The following is a 25,383-nucleotide window of genomic DNA, read 5'->3' on the forward strand; positions in this document are numbered from 1 at the left end:
TGTAACTCTAACTGTTGGGTTTTGTTAGTGATATATAAGAATGCTGATGACTTATGTGGGTTTATTTTATGTCCTGCAACTTTGTTGAAGGTGTAGATTGTTTCTAATAACTTTTTGGTAGAATCTCTGGGGTTCTCTAAGTATACCATCATATCATTAGCAAAGAGTGATCATTTGGTTTCCTCATTGCCTATTCTTATTCCTTTAATCTCTTTCTCAACTCTTATTGCCAAAGCTAGCATTTCTAATACAATATTAAATAGTAATGGTGATAGTGGGCAACCTTGTTTTACTCCTGATCTTATTGGGAATGGTTGCAGTTTGTCCCCATTACATATAAAACAAGCATTGTTTTTAATGGAAAGAAGTTGGACACATTCTTAATATAATCAGCGGTGAAATAAGGATGCCTATTATCATCACTATTATTCAACATTGTACTAGAAAAGCTGGTTTCAGCAATAAGAAAAGAAAAAGAAATTAAAGTAATTAAAGTAGCCAATGAGAAAATAAAACTAGCACTCTTTGCAGATGATAGGATATTATTCTTAGAAAATCATCCAAAAACTTATTGAAACAATTCACAGCTTTAACAAAGTTGCATGGTATAAAATAAAAGCCACAGAAATCACCAGCATTTCTACATATTTCTGAGAAAGCCCATCAGCCAAAGATAGAAAGAGAAATTCCATTTAAAATTATGGTAGACAAAATAAAATACTTGGGGGTCAACCCAAGAACTCTATGAACACAATTACAAAAAACAAACAAAAAAAAACCTTCTCAATTAATAAAGTCAAATTGGACTTTGGAAAAATATCTGCCTAAGAAAAATAGCCTGAGGTCATCTTAATAAAATGACAATTCTGCCTAAATTGGTGTACTTGTTCAGTTCCATACCAATCAAATTGCCAAAACGTGTTTTAGAAGTAGAAAAAATAATACAAAATTCATCTGGAAGAACAAAAGATCAAAAATATCAAGGGAGTTGATGGAAAAAATAGAAATAGGAAAAAATAGACAGTGACTTAGCTGTCCCAAACCTAAAACTATATTAAAAAGCAGCAGTCATCAAAACTATTTGGTACTGGTGGTAGAACAGTAAAATAGATTAGATACATGCAACACAATAATCAAGACCTATAGCAATCTAGTGTTTCATAAATCCCCAAACTCCAGCTTCTGGAATAATTAACTCACTCTTTGACAAAAATTGCTGAGAAAATTGAAAAATTATCTGTCAGAAATTTGGCATACACCTACATCTCACACCCCAAACCAAAATAAGGTCAAAATGGATACATGGTTTGTACATAAAGGATGATAGCATAAACCAATTAGGAGAGCCAGGGATAATTTACCTATCAGATCTTTGGAGAAGGGAGAAGTTTATGACCAAAGAATTAGAAGCATTATGAAATGTAAAATGGACAATTTTGGTTACATTAAAATAAAAAGGTTTTGTATAAACAAAACTAACAGAAACAAGATTAAAAGGAAAGTACAAAGTTGGGGGAAAATCTTTACAGCCAGTATTTCTGATAAAAGTTTCATTTCTAAAATATATAAGTAACTATGTCAAATTTATAAGAATACAAGTCATTCCCCAATTGATAAATGGTCAAAGAATATATGAACCGACAATTTTCAGATGATGAAATTAAAGCCATGTATAGTCATATGAAAAAAATGCTCTAAATCACTATTGATTAAAGAAATGCAAATTAAAACCTCACACTTCTCAGGCTAAGATGATAGGAAGAGATAATGATAAGTATTGGAACAGATATGGGAAAACTGGGACACTAATGCATTGTTGATGAGTTATGAATTAATGGGCATAATTAGAAATTATTCTTCTGAGTGCTTACAGATCTACCAACAGTGCATTAGTATTATTTATCTTCCCATAATCCACCAGAATTTCTCATTTCTTTTTTTGTCATCTTAGCCAATCTGACAGGTATAAGATGTACCTCAGAGTTATTTCATTTTGCATTTCTCTATTAGTTATGTAGAATATTTTTTCATATGACAATAGCTTTCATTTCTTCTGAAAACTCACATCTTTTGACCATTTATCAATGGGAGAATGGCTCTTTATGTATATAAATCTGGCTCAGTTCCTATATGAGAAATGAGATGTTTACCAAAGAAACTTAGTATATTATTTTCCCGTTTCCTATTTTTCTTGAGATTTTGGCTGCACTTGTTTTTCCTGCACAAAGTTTTTTTAATTTAGTGCAATTAAAGTTACTCATTTTATCTCCTATAGTCCTATCTTTTGCTTGATCATGAACTTTCCCCCTATTCATAGATGTGTCAAGTAATGTTTTTTCTGTGTTTCCTTTTATATTTAAATCATGTAACTATTTTGAATTTATATTGGTATATACAGTGAGGTATTGGTCTATTCCCAGTTTCTACCAGAAAACTTTCCAGTTTCTAGTTTTTCCAAAAGTTTTATCAAATAGCCAGTTCTTGTCCAAATAGGTGATTTCTGTACTCATTTGCTTCTATAAATTGTGTAATAAGTCTATTCCACTGATGAATAACTTTTTTTATCCAGTATAAAACTGTGTTGATGATTGCTATTTTGTAGTATAATTTGAGATCTGGTATTGCTAGATTGCATTTCTTCCCAATTTTTTTCATTGACTTTCTTAATATTCTTGACTTTTTGTCCCATCTCCCAATGGCATCCCACATGGCACTCATTTTATTCAGTAAGTAAATAAATATTTAAAAAGTGCCTACATCTTTTTCACAGAGGCCTAAGTCTGTATCCTTGAATGGTTCTGGTGTCCTTTTTCTAACAGTATAAGCTTGAACCAAAATTCTTGTGTCCTTTCCAACCCCTATTAACTAGTGATTAGTGACTGACTATTCAGTTCTGTTTAACTAATTTAACAAAGAAATATTAATGTCAAAAATATGGCAAGAAGGAAAAACAAAATCCCCCGAAGTCTTTTAGGGTACACTTTCTCCTGTACTATGTATTTTACTCAAGAAAGTGACTTCAGACTAACAGATTTTCTACATAACCTTGTTAACAAGCTCATGTCCAAATGCATCTTTTTCCCAAGTACTATTGAGTCAGATCCAAAGGTTGCTTCCCTGAGCCTCAGAAGTGAAATTATTAAAAACAGTTTGCAATGGACATGTCTTTGTGACTTTTTGGAATTTACAGTATTGCTATCCATTACCTAAAACAAAAGAACAACCACCAAGGCAAAAATGTAGATCTCTATTTAAAGGCTATATTTTGGGCTTAGATGAAGAGGATCCAATTCCACTCATGTTTCTTCTCTTTAGAACACCAACAGGTAGGACAAAGTTAACAGAAAAGGACAAAATTCTAGTTGCCTTATGCCTTTTGAATAACCCCCTAATTTTTGCTCTGAAGCCATGTAAAGTTGTTTCTTTTTGTGTGATTGATTAGCAAATTAGTATCAGTTGCAGAATGTCTGTGTATGTTTCCTATCTTTTCAAAGCCCTTTTATTATTGCATGTTAATCATGATAATCTCTGAAGGAGGTTACCCAGCCCTTAGGGAATAGCATTAACAGATTATGCTAATAAATGCTTATAAGGACTGTGCTCCTTAACCACTTTCAATAACAATCTCTTATTTAATTTTTAAAAATTTGCTATCCTAAGAAAATCAATTGGGGCACATTTCAAATGGATTTTCCATATTTCCAATCCAGAATGTACTTTGGGGTCTCTGGGTGTATAAGCATTGCCTTTTCATTTGATTTTTCAGCATCACACAGAGTTTCAGTCAATGTGGCATGGTCTAATACATTCTCACATATATGTATAGGTGAAAATGAAAATTTTCCCCACATATAATGTTACATAGATTCAGCAGAGAATATTTTACAAAGTTGAATGCTTAGTTTTCAACAGCTCTCTACTTTGCTGCCTTGGAGTTAAAAAATACTCTTTTCCCAACTCAAAGTCAATAAATAAAAGAAAAGGCAAAGAAAATTGACTTTCTTTCTTTCTTGGAAGAAACTTTATTATACAAAATACCACACACTATATGGAGCTCTCCCTGTAGAGATTTGGGATCCCAGGTTGACTGGAAGCCTTTCTCCATGTTTGGGTGAAAAATCAAACCAATCTGACTTGAGGCTTAAAAACTAGTTCTGTCTCTTGGAAGGCTGGGATACTGCATCCTATCCCTTGCTTTAGACCCATATTCATAGATTGTCTTAATTATTTAGTAAGTTCAAAGAAAAAGACAATCAAACTTTTTATTTCAGAAGGAAAGCTGAGGGCCCTACAGCAAACCCAATGGATGTATGATTCTCTTTCTTTCTTTTTTTTTTTTTAAATTTTATTTTATTTAATAATAACTTTGTATTGACAGAATCCATGCCAGGATAATTTTTACACGACATTATCCCTTGCAATCACTTATGTTTCGTTTTTTCCCCTCCCTCTCTCCTCCCCCCCCCCCCCAAGATGGCAAGCAGTCCTATATATGTTAAATATGTTGCAGTATATATGATTCTCTTTCTACAAGGATTGTAGATCAAAGTATATGTGGGCTACATGTAGGACTCCTACATGTAGGGATAATATGAGTCCATTTGAATTTTTAGGAACCTGTTGGAGAGACTTTTCACCCAGGGTTTTATATCTTATTTACTATTAATCCACTGGGAAAAAAAAATGTTGCATTTTTCCCTCTTAATTTAAATTGCAGTTGTGAACAGTACTTTTTTATTTTATTTTTTTTTTTTGGTGTGTTTCTGTAAAAGTAGGACTAGTTCATTTTACAGACTACCTTTTGTGCATTCATTGAATGGTTGGTGATACTTATTACTGAAATCTTTCAAAGATATTGATATTGTTGTTATTGAAACCTTGCAAAGATATTGATATTGAGGCTAAAATGAGAAGTTAGAAGTTTGTGTTCCTAAGATAACATACTGGTATATAACAATTAACTGAAAGTATTTTAGGGTAGTTTATAAAGTTTCTTCTCCCCCTTTCCCCGCCCCCTCCATTTTTTTAGTTTAATGCAGTTTTATTGCTTACCTTGGGACATGTATCCCAAGGTATTGATATTAATATTGAGGCTAAAATGAAAAGTGTGAAGTTTGTATTCCTAAGATAACATACTGGTACATAACAATTAACTCAAAAGTATTTTAGGGTAGCTTATAAAGTTTCCTTTTCCCCCACCCCCCTCCATTTTTTTTAGTTTAATGCAGTTTTATTGCTTACCTTGGGACATGTATCCAGGTGGCTTATCTGAGATTCTTTTGTACTGTAGGTCCATAGGATAAAATGCTTGGTTGCCTAGAAACTCCTGAATCATCAGATCTAAAGTGCTTAATATTTTTTCTTGGGAGCCTCACAATTGTTTGAGTTTATTTGATTTTATTTTCTTTAGTCTCTGACTGGGACTATTTGTTCTATTATTGAGTGAGTTTGGAATTCCTGGAGGATTGCTTTCAAGGGAAGGGATGCTTTGAAAGAAATTTCAGATGCCCTTTGATCTAAGGACACAGAGGAATCTTCCTGGGTTTCCTAGTGATTGAGGACCCCCCTAGAAAAGTTTTGATATACCTTCTTTAGAATGGGATAACTAGAAAATTTTGTTTAGATTCCATTTAGGATAATCCTATATGACATTTAAATCATGGAAAAACTTTTTCTCTAGGACTGTTTGATTTTTCACCCAACAGTGATGAGGTGACTTCATCCACCTGGGGAGAGGCCCAGATGATCAGGAAATTCTGTAGGAGAATTTAGATTTTCTAAATTTTTTTATATTGGAAAAGTTGTTTTGCAAACAAGATGCAGTAAGCCACTAACATTTTGGTTAAAAAATGTTAATTTGTACCACACATATCTGGAAGTATAGAACAATATTTACTATAAGGTTTGATTATGAATTGTGTCAAATATAATTTTTCTTCAGTCTTTAATACAAGGCAGTGGGGAAGGAATCTAAAACAAAACAAACAAAGCAAAACAAAACTAAAACTCTCAGACCCTCCCAAAGTCACTAAAAAACTATCTCAGATTTTACCTTTGCCAAACAAATTCTAGGACATTTGCACTGGGCAGAAAATATTTAAACTTGTATTTATATGTATGTATGGGTTATGTATGAATGAATATAAGGGTTATATTGAAACCATTGTATCCCATGATAACTTAACTAGATGAGAAAATTCATCTCAATAAATCACTCAAAAGGAAGACCATCAACTAGAATAAGTTGTCATATAATGGTCCAGGAAAATTTGACCAAGTCCCAGGGATCATCTATAAGATAAAGTATAACAAAATTAAGTTAGTAATTTTTTCATAAAATTGGACATTTGACTTTCTGCTACACTCCTGAAAAGGAACCCCCAAAGAGTAGAAGAACGATCCTTGACTAGGTCTCTCCATGCCCTCCCAACTTCTGTTTGACCAGAATAAGAGATTTCAGCTTCAAAGGATCTGGATGATGTTAGGCTTGCAGTCTGCCTAGCAGGGTTTTAGATGGTCCCTGTCATTCCCAGGTTAGCTGGTCTTCTGTAAGGAGTATATCTACAAGGAATCCATCAAAGAGACCACATTATTCCTAAAGGGAATTTTTGTGGAACTACTGGTGGGAGAAAAAGGCTTCATGTAATCAGGGACTAGGAGTGTGATCTCTAAGCTTGAGATCTCTTTCCTCTTGATTTTGTACTTGAAAAAAAGTTTGTCACACAGAATTTTTGCAGGATTTAGCCAAGTATGCTTAATGTATCACCTTAAAAAAATCTCTCTAAAGGGGTATGGATAGATAACTACATTAATTCTCAACAGATGATTTGAGAAGATAAGCACACCAGTGTTGGATCAAGTCTATTGGATTATAGAATCTATTTTGACCCCAGAGGGCTACTTTTAAAATCCTCAGAGGAGAGAGATAGCCAACTTGGAGAACCATTCATTAATGGGATAGGTTTTGAAAAGGATGCCTCAATTTACATGAACTACATCAGATTAAAGAAGTATCTTCAACTTTCTACCTTTCCAGCTCATTTTAGATGCAGCTGCCAAATTGTTCATAAACAGAGTTCTATGTCAATCCCTTGTTCAAGAATTTTGATTGATTCTTGAGTGTAGAGGGCTGGAACTCTGAAGAGGTATAGTTGAAACAAGGACAGCATGGTGCTTGTAGTTGAGTACCTACTCAGTGTGAGATAATGGTTCTCTATGGTAATGTAATGGTTGCGCATGCTCAGTGTGTTGTAGTGATGTAATTGTACTGAGGTTTTTAAGGGAGTCTCAGACACAGAAGATGCTCTCTCAGCTACAGCTCTCAGCCACAGACGCAGAGAAGACCTCAGGCTTCAGACTCCAGATTCCAGACTCCATCTTTGACCAACCACGTGGTAGCTCTCCTGTTTCCTTCACTTCTCCACCTAAAGATCAAGGACTCGGGCTTATTCCCAAGATCCTCCAGAGAGCTAGCCTGGACATTACACTTGAGGATAGGATTAAAAACAAACTACATTTAAAATCTATATCATTAACCTGGCTTCATCCTATCTTTTTAAGGGATGTTGAACATTTCACTCCATGAATTGCATTATATCCAAATAGACTCATTTGCTATTCTTTGAATATGCCATTATATCTCCTGTCTTTCCCCTTGCCCAGACTGTTACAATCTCAAATGCTACATGAGGCCCATAATAATACATCAGAACATCTCTTTCTTCCCTCCCAGTTCCTCCTTATCTTCAACCCATTATGTTAGAGGAATCTCTCTCTTTTTTTAAATTAAGTCTTTGCATTCCCAGTCCCTCTAGCATAATGCCTTCCACAGAATAGACATTTAATAAGTGATTTTAGAATGCATAATAGAGAAAAAAGTTTATTTTTAATGCTGAGAAATTAGCTTCCAAATTTATTTTAACTAATTCCAATCCATAGGATGTTCTTAACACTCAATATAGATTAGCAAAGGCCTATTCTAAACTATTTTTTCTTAGTATGAAACCTTTTCTGTACAATTTAGGCAAATTTGTATATATAGTTTTAAAATTATCACTCATCTCTTGTGTGCTTTTTGGTAAATAAGTATAATTATATTGTCATTAATGTCCCTTCCAAATAAAGTTCTGTGATGGATGTATTGCAATGGACTTGTTTCACAATTATAATTGTGATTTTAATTTAGCATACCAAAATGAAATAATTTTTTCTCATGAATTACGTAAGAACCAAGAGAGATTTATTGCCTGTAAACAAGTTCTAAAAAATCAGCCTTTCCCAGTAGTCATGAAGTAAAAGAAAAATTGCAATTTAGGTTGAAAATAAAGTTAAATGTTTTACAACACCTTGTATGTGAAAGGTGCTCAGTAAATATTTATTGATTTAAGGAAAATGACAAAGTATATTTACCTGTCCTTTGAGACTTGGTAATTTTTGCTACTTCCTTTAAAGTTTAATAACAATTAAAATACTTTCTGCTTAAATAATATCTTTAAAAAGCCATTTTAAAGAAATATGATTATGTCTTTAAAGTAAAATCAAACTAATTTGAAGGCCATGTTTATATTCACTTCTTCATTCTGAAAGGAGCAAACTTAATTTCTATACTAATGACTCATGTTATATTTCCATCTTGAGATTTCCTGTAACTCTGAAAGATTTTTTTGATGACTTAGAATACTTTGGATTACTCCCTCTTATCAGAAAATAATAGCTTATTATACTCACTATCAGGTGGTTTTTTTTTTTCCAGTAGTGAATAATTTGTTTTAAAATGAATAAGGATTTACTTTTATAGATGAATAGAAAATGAATAAAAATGAAAAATTTTCTGCTAACTATGGGATAATCTGTTTTCAAGTTATAAGTTTTTGATGTGGATGATACTGCTTGTGTATCAATATTTATAACGACTATTGTAGAAAGTGTACTTTGTGAAGCTAGCATACTTGTGGACTCCAGTGAGTAAAGGTGTGAACACAAGCCTTGTCTTAATTAGTTCTACTTAGTACCTTGTTTCAGGTTCTGGCCAAAACAACTTCTTGTAAGATTAGATCAACTCTAATTACTTAGCAGTTAGTAAGGATTCCAACATCTCCCCCTTTCTTTTGTTTTAAAACATAGGGGGTTTCTGAGGGGGTACACATAAATCCATCAATATGGGCCAGAACTTTGTAACAGATATACATGGTATACATAAATCCATTAATATGGGAGGCATTATACATAATTCACATGATCCCATAGCAATATAACACAGGCTAGTAGTAATGTAACAAATAACAAGAATCAATCTGAAAATTTACACATGTTCATAAGTCCTAGAAACAGTCCAATAGGATTCCATTGTCCATTAGTTCATGTGCCAGGAATCTAATAATTCTTGTGAGCACAATCAGCAATAGAACCACCCGATATTTCTTGGGTCTCCTCCTTTGTTTCAAGGGTCTGCTCCATCTTTCTGCGATGGACAAGGCGAATGCGGCTCGTAGGCACCCATCTGATTCCTTCTCCACCTGTAGAGATGCAAGCAAATCCTCTCCCCCAAGCAGTTAGCCTATCTGGTCCCTTCCATTCACCACTTTCTGGGTCTCTCCACATCACCTGGCGATTATCTAAAGATAGTGGAGCTGCTCGCACTGGACACTGCTCTTCTGGTGGGTTATAAAACCTGTCTGCTGGAGCCAGTGCATCTTTATCAAAGATTAAAAAATTAATGGTATAGAGAACTAAATTTAGAAGTTCTCTAGGGTTACCCGTGGCTCCCCCTTTCTTTTGTTTTTGGAGGAGTATCTTAATGTCTCTGTTTCTTCTTTCTACTATTGCTTGACCTTGAGGATTGAAGGGTATGCCAGTAGTGTGTAGAATCTTATACTGTGCACAAAAGTGTTCAAAATGTTTGGAGGTATATGCCGGTCCATTATCTGTTTTTATTTCTTGTGGCACACCCATAATAGCGAATGCTTGAATGAGGAATTCAGTGACCACTCGGGCTGTCTCTTTTGCTGCTGGTATGGCAAAAGTGAATCCTGAAAAGGTGTCTACCACAATGTGGATAAAAGACAGACGACCAAAAGATTTATAATGGGTCACATCCATTTGCCAGATTTCATTGGGTCTCAAACCACGAGGGTTCTTCCCTGGAGGCAGTGTAGGAGCGTGGAAGGGAAGGCAAGCTGTACAGCTTTTCACTATGCTCCTAGCTTCTTCTTTTGTAATCCCAAACTGTAAACGCAAAGCTCGAGCAGCCTGATGGTATTTAGAATGGGATTCCTGGGCCTCCTTAAATAAAGGCGTACTGGCCAACATAGTTAAAAGGCTATCTGCCTTTGAATTTCCATCAAAAATAGGACCTGGAAGTCCACTATGTGAATGGACATGCAGGATATAAATCTTTCCTGGATGCTTTCTCACTTGCTCCTGAAGTTCCTTAAAGAGCTGATATATATTAGAACATCTCTTTCTTCCCTCCCAGTTCCTCCTTATCTTCAACCCATTATGTTAGAGGAATCTCTCTCTTTTTTTAAATGAAACCTTTGCATTCCAGTCCCTCTAGCATAATGCCTTCCACAGAATAGACATTTAATAAGTGATTTTAGAATGCATAATAGAGAAAAAAGTTTATTTTTAATGCTGAGAAATTAGCTTCCAAATTTATTTTAACTAATTCCAATCCATAGGATGTTCTTAACACTCAATATAGATTAGCAAAGGCCTATTCTAAACTATTTTTTCTTAGTATGAAACCTTTTCTGTACAATTTAGGCAAATTTGTATATATAGTTTTAAAAGTATCACTCATCTCTTGTGTGCTTTTTGGTAAATAAGTATAATTATATTGTCATTAATGTCCCTTCCAAATAAAGTTCTGTGATGGATGTATTGCAATGGACTTGTTTCACAATTATAATTGTGATTTTAATTTAGCATACCAAAATGAAATAATTTTTTCTCATGAATTACGTAAGAACCAAGAGAGATTTATTGCCTGTAAACAAGTTCTAAAAAATCAGCCTTTCCCAGTAGTCATGAAGTAAAAGAAAAATTGCAATTTAGGTTGAAAATAAAGTTAAATGTTTTACAACACCTTGTATGTGAAAGGTGCTCAGTAAATATTTATTGATTTAAGGAAAATGACAAAGTATATTTACCTGTCCTTTGAGACTTGGTAATTTTTGCTACTTCCTTTAAAGTTTAATAACAATTAAAATACTTTCTGCTTAAATAATATCTTTAAAAAGCCATTTTAAAGAAATATGATTATGTCTTTAAAGTAAAATCAAACTAATTTGAAGGCCATGTTTATATTCACTTCTTCATTCTGAAAGGAGCAAACTTAATTTCTATACTAATGACTCATGTTATATTTCCATCTTGAGATTTCCTGTAACTCTGAAAGATTTTTTTGATGACTTAGAATACTTTGGATTACTCCCTCTTATCAGAAAATAATAGCTTATTATACTCACTATCAGGTGGTTTTTTTTTTTCCAGTAGTGAATAATTTGTTTTAAAATGAATAAGGATTTACTTTTATAGATGAATAGAAAATGAATAAAAATGAAAAATTTTCTGCTAACTATGGGATAATCTGTTTTCAAGTTATAAGTTTTTGATGTGGATGATACTGCTTGTGTATCAATATTTATAACGACTATATTCTATAAATATCTTTTTTTTAAATGAAACCTTTATATTTTTCAAAACACATGCAAAGATAGTTTTCAATATTCATCCTTACAAAACTTTGTGTTTCAAATTTTTCTCCCTTCCTTCCTCCTTCCCCTAGATTAGAAGCAATCCAATATAGGTTAAACATGTACATTTTTTCTAAACATACTTTCACATTTGTCTTGCTGCATAAGAGAAATCAGATCAAAAGGGATAAAAACATGAGAGAACAAAAATAGGCAAACAAACAAACAACAACAACAAAATGAAATTATTGTGCTTTAATCCACATTCACTCTCCATCATTCTCTCCCTGAATGTGGATGGCTCTTTCTATCACAAGTCTATTGGAATTCACCTCATTTTTGAAAAGAGCTAAATCTACCATAGTATATCGTCACATAATCTTGTTGCTGTGTGCAATTTTCACCTGGTTCTACTCACTTCACTTAACATCAGTTCATGTAAGTCTTTCCAGGCTTCTCTGAAATCATCTTGCTAATCATTTCTTGTACAATAATAATAGTCTATAACATTCACATACTATTACTTATTCAGCCATTCTCCAACTGATGGGTATCCACTCAGTTTCCAGTTTCTTGCCACTACAGAAAGGGCTGCCAGAAAATATTTTTACACATGTGGGTCCCTTTTCCTCCTTTACAATCCTTTTGGGATATAGATCTGTGGCACTGCTGGATCAAAGGGTATGCACAGTTTGATAACCTTTGGGTATAGTTCCAAATTGTTTTCCATAATGGTTGGATCATTTCACAACTCCTCAAATAATGTATTATTAGTGTCCCAGTTTTCCCACATCCCCTTTAACATTTATCATTGTTTTCCTGTCATCTAAGCCATTCTGAGAGATGTGAGGTGGTACATCAGAGTTGTTAATTTGAATTTCTCTAATCAATAGTGATTTGGAGCATTTTTTCATCTGAGTAGGAATGGCTTTAATTTCTTCATCTGATTCTGTTCATATCCTTTGACCATTTATCAATTGGGGAATGGCTTGTAATAAATGGAATTCTTTATGCTATATATTTGCCTTCTAGCAATTTATAAAAAAAATCTTGAATGGAGTAGATACTTAATATTAGTTGATGAATGAACTTTTTATAGTTAAAAATTTATTTTTCATATTTGATATTCATATTTAAACTTTTGTTGAAAATACTAAGGATTTAAAAAAACAAGAAAAGAATAGTTTAACATTTAATGTTTCAGAAATAAAATACGATGTGGTAAATTTTTAAAATTTGAGACATTTCTGTACTGTAACTATATAATAAAAAAGAAAAGAAAGCTCTTCTTTCTTTTCTCCTATTAGAATTAAAGGCTTGTAGAAAAAAGTGAACAGTGAAAACTTCCTGATAATTGAAATTAAACTGTTTAATTGGCTAAAACTATTGTATTGCTACTTAAATAGTGGCCTGTAACATCTATATACATGTGAGCATATGTGTGTTGTCTACATATATAGACACACACACAGATAAACATATAGACACAAAGTCTTCCATCATTGCTTATGAATTGCCTTGGGACAAAAGTTTTAAAAGATCTTGATGTCCTAAGGCATTACAATTCTTATTTTTTGAGCCTTTCCAGAGTTAATTTTATCAACAATGTGAGAATCTTGTACTTTTTCCCTTAATAAGCTTTTCTTCTGTCAGAATTATTTCCTTCTTTCATTTTGTTTTGGTTGATGTTAATTGCTTTTAAAGTATGAACTGATTTATCCCCAACACCTAATCTTTTATACTGGAGACTTACTGTTATTTCTCACTCTCAACTTTGCTGTGTTATTTAAGAATGACTTAATTTCAATGAAATCTATGTATTATTTAAATTTAATATTTTGTTAATTTCGTGGGTAATTTCTTTGATTTCACTTCCCTCCCCCATATGATATTATATTAGATTTATTAAATGCATTCACTGTGCTTTATTCTTACTATTTTTTTTAATTGATTAGCAGTCTTACTTCATTGCCCCGGATTTAACTGGACTACCAACAATACCTGAAAGTGTAAGTATTTTAATATTTTCAAATTAATTTTCTCCTTGGAAATTTTGTGAAAGGACTTTAAAGAAGGAATTTTGGTGTCCCAGTGTTTGAAAATTGTGCTACCCCATATGTTTACTGAATGCTTTGATCTTTTATTGTAACGTGCAACTTGATTTATCACAGAGTAGATACTTATATAAGTTGCAGAGTAGAATTTCCTGACTTTAAAATGTGTCTTTATTAAAATGAATAATAGTAAGTTCCTTCATCATGTGTGTCCCACTATAGATTGTATGGTACTTAGCAGTCTTATTTGCCTAACCTTAGTCCTGGCTGTGCTTAGAAATGGAATTTGATATATAGGGACTGGAAAAAAACATTGTAAGATATTTCAAGGAGATATAATGCTCAAGGAAGAAATGCTTCCATCAGAAGCTAAGAAGCTGGTTTCTGTCCCTGGGGCTTTCATCCCTTTTCAATTTTCTATTCCTTTTCCCATTAACTAGCTATGTCTGAATCTGGGTAAGGGTATTAAAAGGCTTTACTTTACACTTATTTAGGACAGGTGAGCAGTAATGCTTCCTCTTTCTTCATTTCCTAATGTTTCTTTCATCAATTAGATTAGATTCCTTCAATTTTGTATATAGCTTTTATTTTTAATCTATAGGAATGAATGCAAAAATTAAAAAAATAAGATAAAAAATACATTTGCAGGTTCTGATACTACCACCATATTTTTGGATAACTATATTGGACTGTGTTCAAATCATTTATGTTCTGTAGCATGATATCCTTCTTTTTAATTTTAAGTAAGAAGCTTTTTTGTAGGTCTTGAATTTTGTAAGGCAATGCAAAATATGACTTAAGTTAAATTAATTTTAAAATGTGGACATTTAAAATGAAGCTTAAATAGGAAAATGTTATACTACTACTTTTTTTTAAAATTAGGATTTTAAATATTTATAGCTTTCTGTATATGGAATAAAAATTTGCATTGCAATTGTTGTTCATTTCTTTTCCTTGTTCATGTCTCTTCAAATGTAAATTTTTCTTTTCCTATGGCGTTTTCAGGTTATAAAGTCAATTTAATAAAGAGTTTATTGTATGTAGAGATCTATTTTGGATTTTTTTTGTTTTTTGCATAATTTTTAATTTGTCTCAAAGTAAAAAGCAGTTACAACAAAAATAAATGGAAATATAACTGAAGGAAAATGGGACAATAATAAAGACTATCTGACATATTTGTATTTTCCTTTCTTTAAATTTTTTAATATAATTACAATTTTTTTCATCACTGTCCAATTGCATTTGATTTTATTGTACTGACAGAAAAAAATTATGATTAATATTCTATAATTGCTACTTTATCAATTCAAGACCAAAAAATAGCATAATCATAATGTGTTAGTTTTAGTATTTGCCAAACCCAAGTTACCCATCTGCAAAAATTGTGTAGCAAGCTTCCTAGAGATCCCAGTATTCTTATGTTGGGTCTGAGACAGCCCATCACAGCCCTTAAATCCCTTAATAGTTTCTGAACCCTTGTGTACTGTGTATCATAGGCCAGTTACTGCATGTTATGTTTTTCCTTGAGACTAACAACTTATATACCCTGGCCCCTTAATTGCAATGTGCTTCTCCCTGTTAAAAATGGCAGATGCTAGTTACTACCCTTCTCCTTTGCTCACAAATATGTGTACAGCTGAAAAGGCTAATTTCCTGATTCACCTATTTAAATTATCATCTTCCCATCCCAGCCCTTCATTCCCCCAGCAAGTGCTACTTTTCTGGAACTTTAAAACAAACAAAAACTATAGCAAAGTGTAAGAGAATATACACCTTCACATTTGTAATAAATTATTTCTTATTCATAGCACAATTATATGTTTTAGTGATATGTGAATAAGAAAAGTATCAGTGGAAAAAGAATGAGGAAATAAATATGATTCTGATATGTAAACTGATTTCCCACTTAGTATTTTTATATTTATATAAAATTATTATCTAAACAGTTGATTACTCTCTTCATCAGTGGAGATCACAGCCTGTTGATAATTGTCCCTTCCTGTGTAAAGCTTGATCATGTCTTTTCCTACTTTCTCCATCAGTTTCTACTCAAGAACCAGAAAAACTTCCTCAAAGTTCTTTTTATATTTTGTAGATATCAATTTAACATTTAGATAATGTACCTGGTATTTAAAAATACAAGGTAAATAATCAGCCTTTGATAATTATCATTATACCTGAATGTATAATTCTTATATATACAATACTTTAAAGTTTGAAACCTGTCTTATTTAATAAAAAAATCGTAAGAAGAGCTTTACAAATGGATAAAATTGTCTAGAAAGATGTAATAGATTTAAATGAGAAAACTCAAAAGACACTGTGCTATGTTAAATGAGGGATCAAGAGACCTAGATTTTATCCCTCATCTGAAACTAGCTATTTGACTGTCACTTTCTGACCATCTGTAAAAATACTTTAAATATATATATATGTATATATATATGCACACATATATACATATACATATATATATATCTATATCTATATCTATATCTATATATATCTATATCTATATCTATATCTATATCTATATCTATATCTATATCTATATATATATATCTATATATATATATATATATATCTTTAGAATTAAGGAATGAGACAGCTAGGTGGTATAATGGATAGAGCACCAGCCCTGGAGTCAGGGAAACTTGAGTTCACATTTAGCTCTAGTCACTTGATATTTACTAGTTGCGTGACCATGGACAAGTCACTTAACCTCAATTGCTTTCTTTAAAAAAATTCCAAATAATATAAAGGAGTAAGAACAGATTAAATCTGTGTGCTTCTAAGTATAAAGTGCTGCATAATTCTAGGAAACTAATTTTTTTTCATTTTGTCTGCAGTCGTCTTCATTAGTTTACCACTGTTCTGTCAGGTCTAAATTATTTCATACAAAAAGAGGTTTGGTCTTCTCTCCCATGATTGCTAACATTGCTAGATTGTGGTGGTGAAATATATAATTCTGTGGGTTTTTGGAGGGAAGGGAGAAATTAACCATTATATATTTAACTGCCTTATTTCCTGATTTAACCAAACACTATATAAAACAGAATTCACTGCTTCTCTTGTCAGATTGTTCCTCTATTATAGCTAGGTTCTTCTTCACTTTCTGCATTTTCCTTACACTTAGAATTTGTTTTTTAATGTAAAAATAATAATTGTCATACTTGTAAATTTTTGATACTTTTAAGGTAGAAATTCACATTAATGAAGGTGTGGGTATCAGAAAGATCTTTTCATGTTGAAACATTCATATTAAAATTTATTATATTGGGTGAGGAGTTTTTATGTGCTTAGGGTAAATAATTGGAACTTTCCTGAAGCATTGCTTGACATACTGTAGGATTTAGGCTAAGGCAGATTTCATGGACTGAATCCAAAGATTTTAGTTAGTGAAGTCCCTTATTAATAAAATAGGTATCATTAATGTACAAAAGACTCCCCCCAAACACCAGCCTAGAAATGCTTTCCAGTATATTATAAAATAAATGAGTGTGTGTGTGTGTGTGTGTGTGTGTGTGTGTAATAGTAATATGGTCTTTCTGACTTGACAAAGGCAGTGATAAATATCTGCCTTTTAAGCAGATTAAGAGTATTTTTTAAAAGTATTTTTATGCAAAATTACTTTATATTTTATTAATCTGTAACAGTATTTTTTTTACTCATCCAGAGAAATCTTACAGAATATTTTGTTGCTGTGGATGTGAACAATATGCTGCAACTATATGCCAGTATGCTACATGAGAGGCGCATCATCATTACTGCTAGCAAATTAAGCACTGTAAGTACTTCACACATCTCCTCTTAAGTAGGCTATATTCAGCTTTTCACAAAAAAGGCCTACAGACCTTTGAAGATTTAGATATGTTCCATGTGTACTTATAAGACAATATCTACATTTTTTTGATATATGATTTTAATTTGACTCTTGAAATACAAAAGTCTGATTTATATAAGGCTCACTAAGATACATTAAGTCAGGTTAATTATTTTTTTCTTATCAGAAGATGAGACTTCTTTAACTCTCCAGAGTTCATTTCAGTGCCTCCTATCTTGTAAAGAATTCTTAAGAGGTATTATGAGGTCTTTATTATTCACTTGTAGCTTTTTCCATTGGAGCTACTTGAAAGAAATCAAGGGGCCATGATAATAGCTACTATCCTAACCTAGTAATAGGTAGATTCACTTTTGTTCCAGCATAGTGCTTTGGAAGTGTAATAGCTCTGATTTGGAGGAGCTCTTCAAACTAATAATAACTTACAACTCAATAGCATTTTTTTTATTATTGATTTTATGCTATTCTCCTTCCTAAAATGTTCTATGTGGAGACCTTTCTTTTTTTAACAAGACTGTTTAAATATCAGAATTTCACACTGTTTAAAAAAATGTCGATATTAATGTGTACATTAGTTTTTAATTTAGGTACTAAAATGGTGGTTGTAAAGTTAACATTGTTATTTTATGTCTAGATAGATAAATATTTTAAAATAATTTATTTGACAAATATTTATTAAGATTAATCATTTAATTACATATTCACCCTTTAAAATTTATGCCCATCTTATAAATTATTCATCATTACTATGTAAGCACTTAATAATTTTTCATATTTTGATTTCATATGGTAGAAATGCACTTCTCATTTTATAGAATTTTTAGTTGGGAATTACCTTAGAGGTCCTATAGTCCAACTCCTTAATTTACTTGGTGGATTGCTCCTCAGTTTCCTTTGTTGGATTGTAATCCAGAATGGTGATCTCTTAGGTCTCTGTTTTAGGCCTTCTTCTATTTCACCTCTCTACTGTTTGTAGAATAAGTCAATAATTATGAGATCACTGAATAAAATAATATAAATGAAGAAGAGAAGGGGACTTATAAAACAGAGTCCTGGGCAATACCCATGGTTACCAGATTTGACCCAGATGTAGATCCAGCAAAGGAGACAGTAAACGATTTGTGAGATGTTAGGAAAATCAGAATAATGTTAGGAAAATCTAGAGAGAAGAGATTATTAAGGAGAAAATGGTGATGGGATGAAAGAAAGCTTATAGAGAAGTAATGGATGAGAATTGAGAAAAGGCCCTTAGCTTTGGTAATTAAAAGATTGTTAGTAACTGGAGAGAACAGTTTCACTTCAATCTTGAGACCAGAAACTAGGCTTTAAAGAGTTAAGTAAAGTTAAAAGAGAAAGAAGGAGGAACTTTTGTATATGGTGTTCTCAAGGAGCTTGAATCATTAAAAGGAGGAGAGATATGGGAGAGTTGGGGAGGGGGGGGCGGACAGATAATTGAATGAAGGGACCTCATCAGTTGAACATATGGAACTAGAGGTAGCTGAGACATTTCAAACTCAACATATTAGAAAGTGAACCTTTTCCCTCTCATCCCTCAAACACTTTCCTCTTCCTGACTTCTCTTTTATTGGTTTCTTGCTGTTTTTCACACAAGACATGCCATCTACCAACTTTTAGTATTTTCTTTGATTTTTCATCAAGCCTGGAATTCTTTCCCTCCAAATCTCTTTCTCCTGTCTTCTCTGCTTTCTTCAAGTCTCAGTTGAAATTCCATTTTCTGCAAGACCTTCCTAGTCCTATTTAACTTTAGTGCCTTCACTCTAGGACTATTTCAGGTTTATTCTGTCTGCCTTGTTTGTACAAAATTGTTTGCATGTTTTTTTCCATTAAACTATGAGCTCCTTCAGAGCAGGAACTGTTTTTTGTCTGTCTGTCCGTTTTGTTTTGTTTTATTTGTTTTTGCCTCTTTTTGTGTCTCCAGAGAGAAACATAACACTTGGCACATAATAGGCAGTTAAAAAATACTTCTTGACTGAATATCAAGGTCACCCTATATGAGGTCCTCTTACCCTCATCTCCCCATTTCATTTCTCAGAAACTTTCCACATTTTCTGTTCTTCTGTAGATACAGAGTAATTGTGTAATACTGGTAGATTTGGGACTTAGAACCAAGTACTCTAGACTCCTAACTACTTCTCTATTTTTTTTTTTTTAATTCTTACATTAAATGAATTGGATTAGATGGCTTTTGTTATCTCTTAAAACTCTGATTCTTTGCAGTTCTAACCATTTTTTCAGTTTGATTGATCATTTGCTTTTATGAATTTGCATGTAAAAATCCTGAGGCCTTTGCAAATATTTTTAGCTCAATTTAAAAAAAAGAAATTCCTTCCTGTCTCCTAAATGGTTTACATTTATTTTCTTTAAGAATAATAAAAAAATCAATTTATCTGCTAGTATTTGTTTTTATGTATAGTTAACTACTTTATTAGAATAGACTGACATAAATTATATGTTTGTATTTTTGTAATTTAATGCTTTTACTTGTGAAAGATTTTTAAAAATATAAAATGCATTTTAGAAAATATTGCCATCATATTTCATGATCAATAGGATTTATTAGAAGGGTAATTTTTAAAAGAAATGCCTTTAGTAAATGCATGGCATTGTTAAGGGAATTATTTTCTGTCATTGAAATCAACTTAATTCCAAAACATTAATGACAGTTTTTAAGATTTTGCTGGGATGTCATTTCTTAAATTATAATCTATATCTCATTTCACTGTCATAGAACAGTAGAATTAATGAGTCATTACCCCTTTCTTCTTTTCTATATCCTAGTCCTTTTTGTGTATGGCAGATAGTGTATTACTTGAATTTATTTTTTAAAATTTCTTTAATTACAACATTTAATTCCTATAAATTTTTATTCTTTGGTCATGTTAAAAAGGTCAAGGACTGACTGGTACTGTTGTATAGAACAAAATTACTTTTTTAGGATTTATTTGAGATTTAAGTGTGTCAGTTAAAAAGATGGGAAGGGCCACCATGAATTGACTAACATTTTCAATTGGTAAATAAATTAATATATTCTTACTTTATTTGTTAACTGATATAAACTAATGATATCTCCAGTTCTAATTCAAGAAAATTCACTGTAACATACTTCAACGTAAATATATTTGCTGTTTTCCTTAAGAATCTATTGCTAGATTTTTATGTATAGGGGTGGATGAAAATTCCTCTATGTTCTTAATTCTATTCTAGCTTCAGGGACATAATTTTACTGGGATGTTGATTCTTTGCAAGAATTGCATTCCAATGAATGTAATAATGTGATTTTCATTAACCTTACAGCTTGCTTGGGGCTTTAGTATTAGAATATATAAAGATTCAGTTAGCTGGAGGATCACATTCTGTAGTAGGCTTTTCTATAGTGCAACTCGATGTTTTAGCAGTAGGGAAAATTTAGAATAATTTAAAATCTTTAAGGAAAATAAATGAAATATTTTAAAAAGTGAACAGCATTTTTACTTTGTTTTGACAACATTTATTTAACATTGTTATATGAGCATAATTTAGAATTTACTTTTATATTTATGTATGATTGGTTTCAATGCTCTGAAACAAAATTAATTCTTAAAAAAATTCAATTACAGTATAAATTAAGAATGTATAAAAGCACAGACTGTTCAAACTGATCTGCAATACTGATTTTATGCATGCTGAAGGCAGGCTGTAGATGTTTGAGCCCCAAGTGAACTTTCTGTGGTAGTCTACCAGAGCATCATACTGTACTCTCATGTATTCAGAGCAAAGGAATAAATCATGATTTTACAACAGTGCATCTGTTGACTTATTGCTGTTTTGTGACCAGAGGTAGGGAGGATTGCTGTTTAAAACCATGTCATTGGTTCTCAAGTCAGTCAAGCATGAAGGCTTGTCATATCCCTATATAATTGTACCTCACCAGGCTTTCACTAACTAGTCAGCTGGGGCTATGCATTTTGTCTCAGAACACCCGACTGACCACCATTTGACAGGAGCTTTCTTATCATCCTGTCAGTAATATGTTAACTAGAGTGAATCTTTTGTGGTCTATAATGGCAAGTGGAAAGGCTGCTTCATTTTAAAGCAGATGTCTAAATGTTAACTCTAATTTTCACTGATATTTGTCTGGCAAATCTCATCTCTCTAAGTCTGTAAGCATGTTAGTTACAGGGATTTGGTTGGTTAATATATGAGGTCATGCTTCAGTATTTTGAATAAGCAATATGCTGTCAGCAGTAGAATTGTGTTAATATATAATTTATTTTTAATTGTTATTTCTATTTCAAGGCACACAAGCATATACATTTTTTCTTAACTCATTAATTCTATCAAGGATCTATATTAGGAAAGCTCTTAACAACCTCCCCCCAAAATAAGGCCTTAAAACTTGTATTAGTGAGCTGTAGAGGAGAATCTAAAGGATTTCGCTCATTCTGAGTTGTCTTCCTGATTCACTTAGTTAGAATAGCAGTGTTTAACCTGAAGCTTCAAGAACTGTTCTCATGCAATCTCCATTAATAGGACAAAAATCCATTTAGACTTTAGAGCAGAGTAAATGTGTGTGTGTGTGTGTGTGTGTGTGTGTGTGAGATAGAGACAGAGACATAAACTGCTTTGACAGAGTAGTGAAACTTATTGACCCACTTTTTTAGAATATTTTAAATTAATAAAATATACTGATTTACAAAGAATACCAGTTATATTTAAATTCAATGAAATATTTTTAAAAAACAAGTTTATGGTCCCCCAATTTAAGAACCCCTATCCTAAAGAGCATTAATTGACACATCATCTGTAAGATTTTCTAGGTTTTTTTGTGTGCAATCCACAAATAAAATTGTGGAATTTTCTTGAAGTTCTTCCATGGAGGCTTTAAAACTTCAATGTCTAATTGAAGCAGGACATTTTAATTTCATAGACTAAAATATTTTTTTATTTTTTTTAATTTTGAAAAAAATTTGTTTACAACATTATTCCTTGCACTCACTTCTGTTCCGACTTTTTCCCTCCCTCCCTCCACTCCCTCTCCCAGATGGCAAGCAGTCCTATACATGTTAAATATGTCACAGTATATCCTAGATACAATATATGTGTGCAGAACCGAACAGTTCTCTTATTGCACAGGAAGAATTGGATTCAGAAGGTAAAAATAACCCGGGAAGAAAAAAAAATGCAAACAGTTTACAATCATTTCCCAGTGTTCTTTCATTGGGTGTAGCTGCTTCTGTCCATCATTGATCAATTGAAACTGAGTTAGAGCTTATCTTTATCAAAGAAATCCACTTCCATCAGAATACATCCTCATACAGTATCGTTGTTGAAGTATATAATGATCTCCTGGTTCTGCTCATTTCACTTAGCATCAGTTCATGTAAGTCTCTCCAAGCCTCTCTATATTCATCCTGCTGGTCATTTCTTACAGAACAATAATATTCCATAACATTCATATACCACAATTTACCCAACCATTCTCCAATTGATGGGCATCCATTCATTTTCCAGTTTCTAGCCATTACAGACAGGGCTGCCACAAACATTTTGGCACATACAGGTCCCTTTCCCTTCTTTAGTATCTCTTTGGAGTGTAAGCCCAGTAGTAGCACTGCTGGATCAAAGGGTATGCACAGTTTGATAACTTTTTGATAACTTTTTGGGCATAATTCCAGATTGCTCTCCAGAATGGTTGGATTCGTTCACAGCTCCACCAACAATGCATCAGTGTCCCAGTTTTCCCGCATCTCCTCTAACATTCATCATCAATTTTTCCTGGCATCTTAGCCACTCTGACAAGTGTGTAGTGGTATCTCAGAGTTGTCTTAATTTGCATTTCTCTGATCAATAATGATTTGGAACACTCTTTCATATGAGTGGTAATAGTTTCAATTTCATATCTGAAAATTGTCTATTTATATCCTTTGACCATTTATCAATTGGAGAATGGCTTGATTTCTTATAAATTAGAGTCAATTCTCTATATATTTTGGAAATGAGGCCTTTATCAGAACCTTTAACTGTGAAGATGTTTTCCCAGTTTCTTGCTTCCCTTCTAATCTTGTTTGCATTAGTTTTGTTTGTACAAAGGCTTTTTAATTTGATATAATCAAAATTTTCTATTTTGTGATCAATAAGGATCTCTAGTTCATCTTTGGTCACAAATTCCTTTCTTCTCCACAAGTCTGAGAGGTAAACTACCCTACGTTCTTCTAATTTATTTATAATCTCATTCTTTATGTCTAAATCATGGACCCATTTTGATCTTATCTTGGTATACAGTGTTAAGTGTGGGTCCATGCCTAATTTCTGCCATACTTATTTCCAGTTTTCCCGGCAGTTTTTGTCAAATAATGAATTTTTACCCCAAAAGTTGGGATCTTTGGGTTTGTCAAACACTAAACTGCTATAGTTGACTATTTTGTGTTGTGAACCTAACCTATTCCACTCATCAACTAATCTATTTCTTAGCCAATACTAATTAGTTTTGGTGACTGCTGCTTTATAATATAGTTTTAGATCAGGTACAGCTAGGCCACCTTCATTTGATTTTTTTCCCATTAATTCCCTTGAGATTCTCAACCTTTTGTTCTTCCATATGAATTTTGTTGTTATTTTTTTCTAGATCATTAAAATAGTTTCTTGGGAGTCTGATTTAGTATAGCACTAAATAAATAGATTAGTTTAGGGAGTATTGTCATCTTTGTTATATTTGCTTGGCCTATCCAAGAGTATTTAATATTTTTCCAATTATTTAAATCTGACTTTATTTGTGTGGAAAGTGTTTTGTAATTTTGCTCATATAATTCCAGACTTTCCTTTGGTAGATAGATTCCCAAATATTTTATGCTATTGATGGTTTATTTTGAATGGAATTTCTCTTTGTATCTCTTGCTGTTGGATTTTGGTGGTGATGTATAAAAATGCTGAGGATTTATGTGGATTTATGTTGTATCCTGCAACTTTGCTAAAGTTATGAATTATTTCTAATAGCTTTTTGGTAGAATCTCTGGGGTTCTCTTAAGTATGCCATCATATCATCTACAAAGGGTGATAGTTTGCTTTTCTCATTATCTACTTTAATTCCTTTAATCTCTTTCTCGACTTTTATTGCCAAAGCTAGCATTTCTAATACAATATTGAATAATAATGGTGATAGTGGGCAACCTTGTTTCACTCCTGATCTTACTGGGAAAGGTCCCAGTTTTTCCCCATTGTCTATGATGCTTACTGACAATTTTAAATAGATGCTCCTGACTATTTTAAGGAAAAGTCCATTTATTATTATGCTCTCAAGTGTTTTTATTAGGAATGGATGTTGGATTTTATCAAATGCTTTTTCTGCATCTATAGAGATGATCATATGGTTTTTGTTAATTTGGTTATTGATATAGCCAATTATGCTAATAGTTTTCCTAATATTGAACCAGCCCTGAATTCCTGGTATAAATCCTACTTGGTCATAGTGTATTATCCTGGGGATGATTTTCTGTAATCTTTTTGCTAATATTTTATTTAAGATTTTAGCATCAATATTCATTAGGGAGATTGGTCTATGATTTTCTTTCTCTGTTTTCAATCTACCTGATTTAGGTATCAGTACCATGTCTGTGTCATAAAAGGAATTTGGTAGGACTCCTTCAATCCCTATTTTTTTCAAATAGTTTGTATAGTATTGGAGTTAATTGTTTTTTAAATGTTTGATAGAGTTCACATGTAATTCCATCTAGTCCTGGGGATTTTTTCTTAGAGAGTTGTTTAATAGCTTGTTCTATTTCTTTTTCTAAAATGG

At 32.4% G+C, this 25,383-nt stretch overlaps 1 protein-coding gene across 2 annotated transcripts in view; it reads left to right on the forward strand.

Moving 5' to 3' along the window:
* Positions 1-25,383, forward strand: part of DENND1B (DENN domain containing 1B) — a 327,198-nt gene that overhangs the window by 176,682 nt on the left and 125,133 nt on the right. The window contains exons 8-9 of one of the 2 annotated variants that reach the window (XM_051998705.1): positions 13,652-13,705; positions 17,427-17,537. In XM_051998705.1, coding sequence (XP_051854665.1) covers positions 13,652-13,705; positions 17,427-17,537 — 165 coding nt within the window. The remainder of the gene's footprint in view (positions 1-13,651; positions 13,706-17,426; positions 17,538-25,383) is intronic. The other variant, XM_051998706.1, reaches the window with a different exon arrangement.

This window comes from Antechinus flavipes, chromosome 4 (assembly GCF_016432865.1).
Source record: "Antechinus flavipes isolate AdamAnt ecotype Samford, QLD, Australia chromosome 4, AdamAnt_v2, whole genome shotgun sequence".
In the NCBI taxonomy this organism is placed as follows: domain Eukaryota; kingdom Metazoa; phylum Chordata; class Mammalia; order Dasyuromorphia; family Dasyuridae; genus Antechinus; species Antechinus flavipes.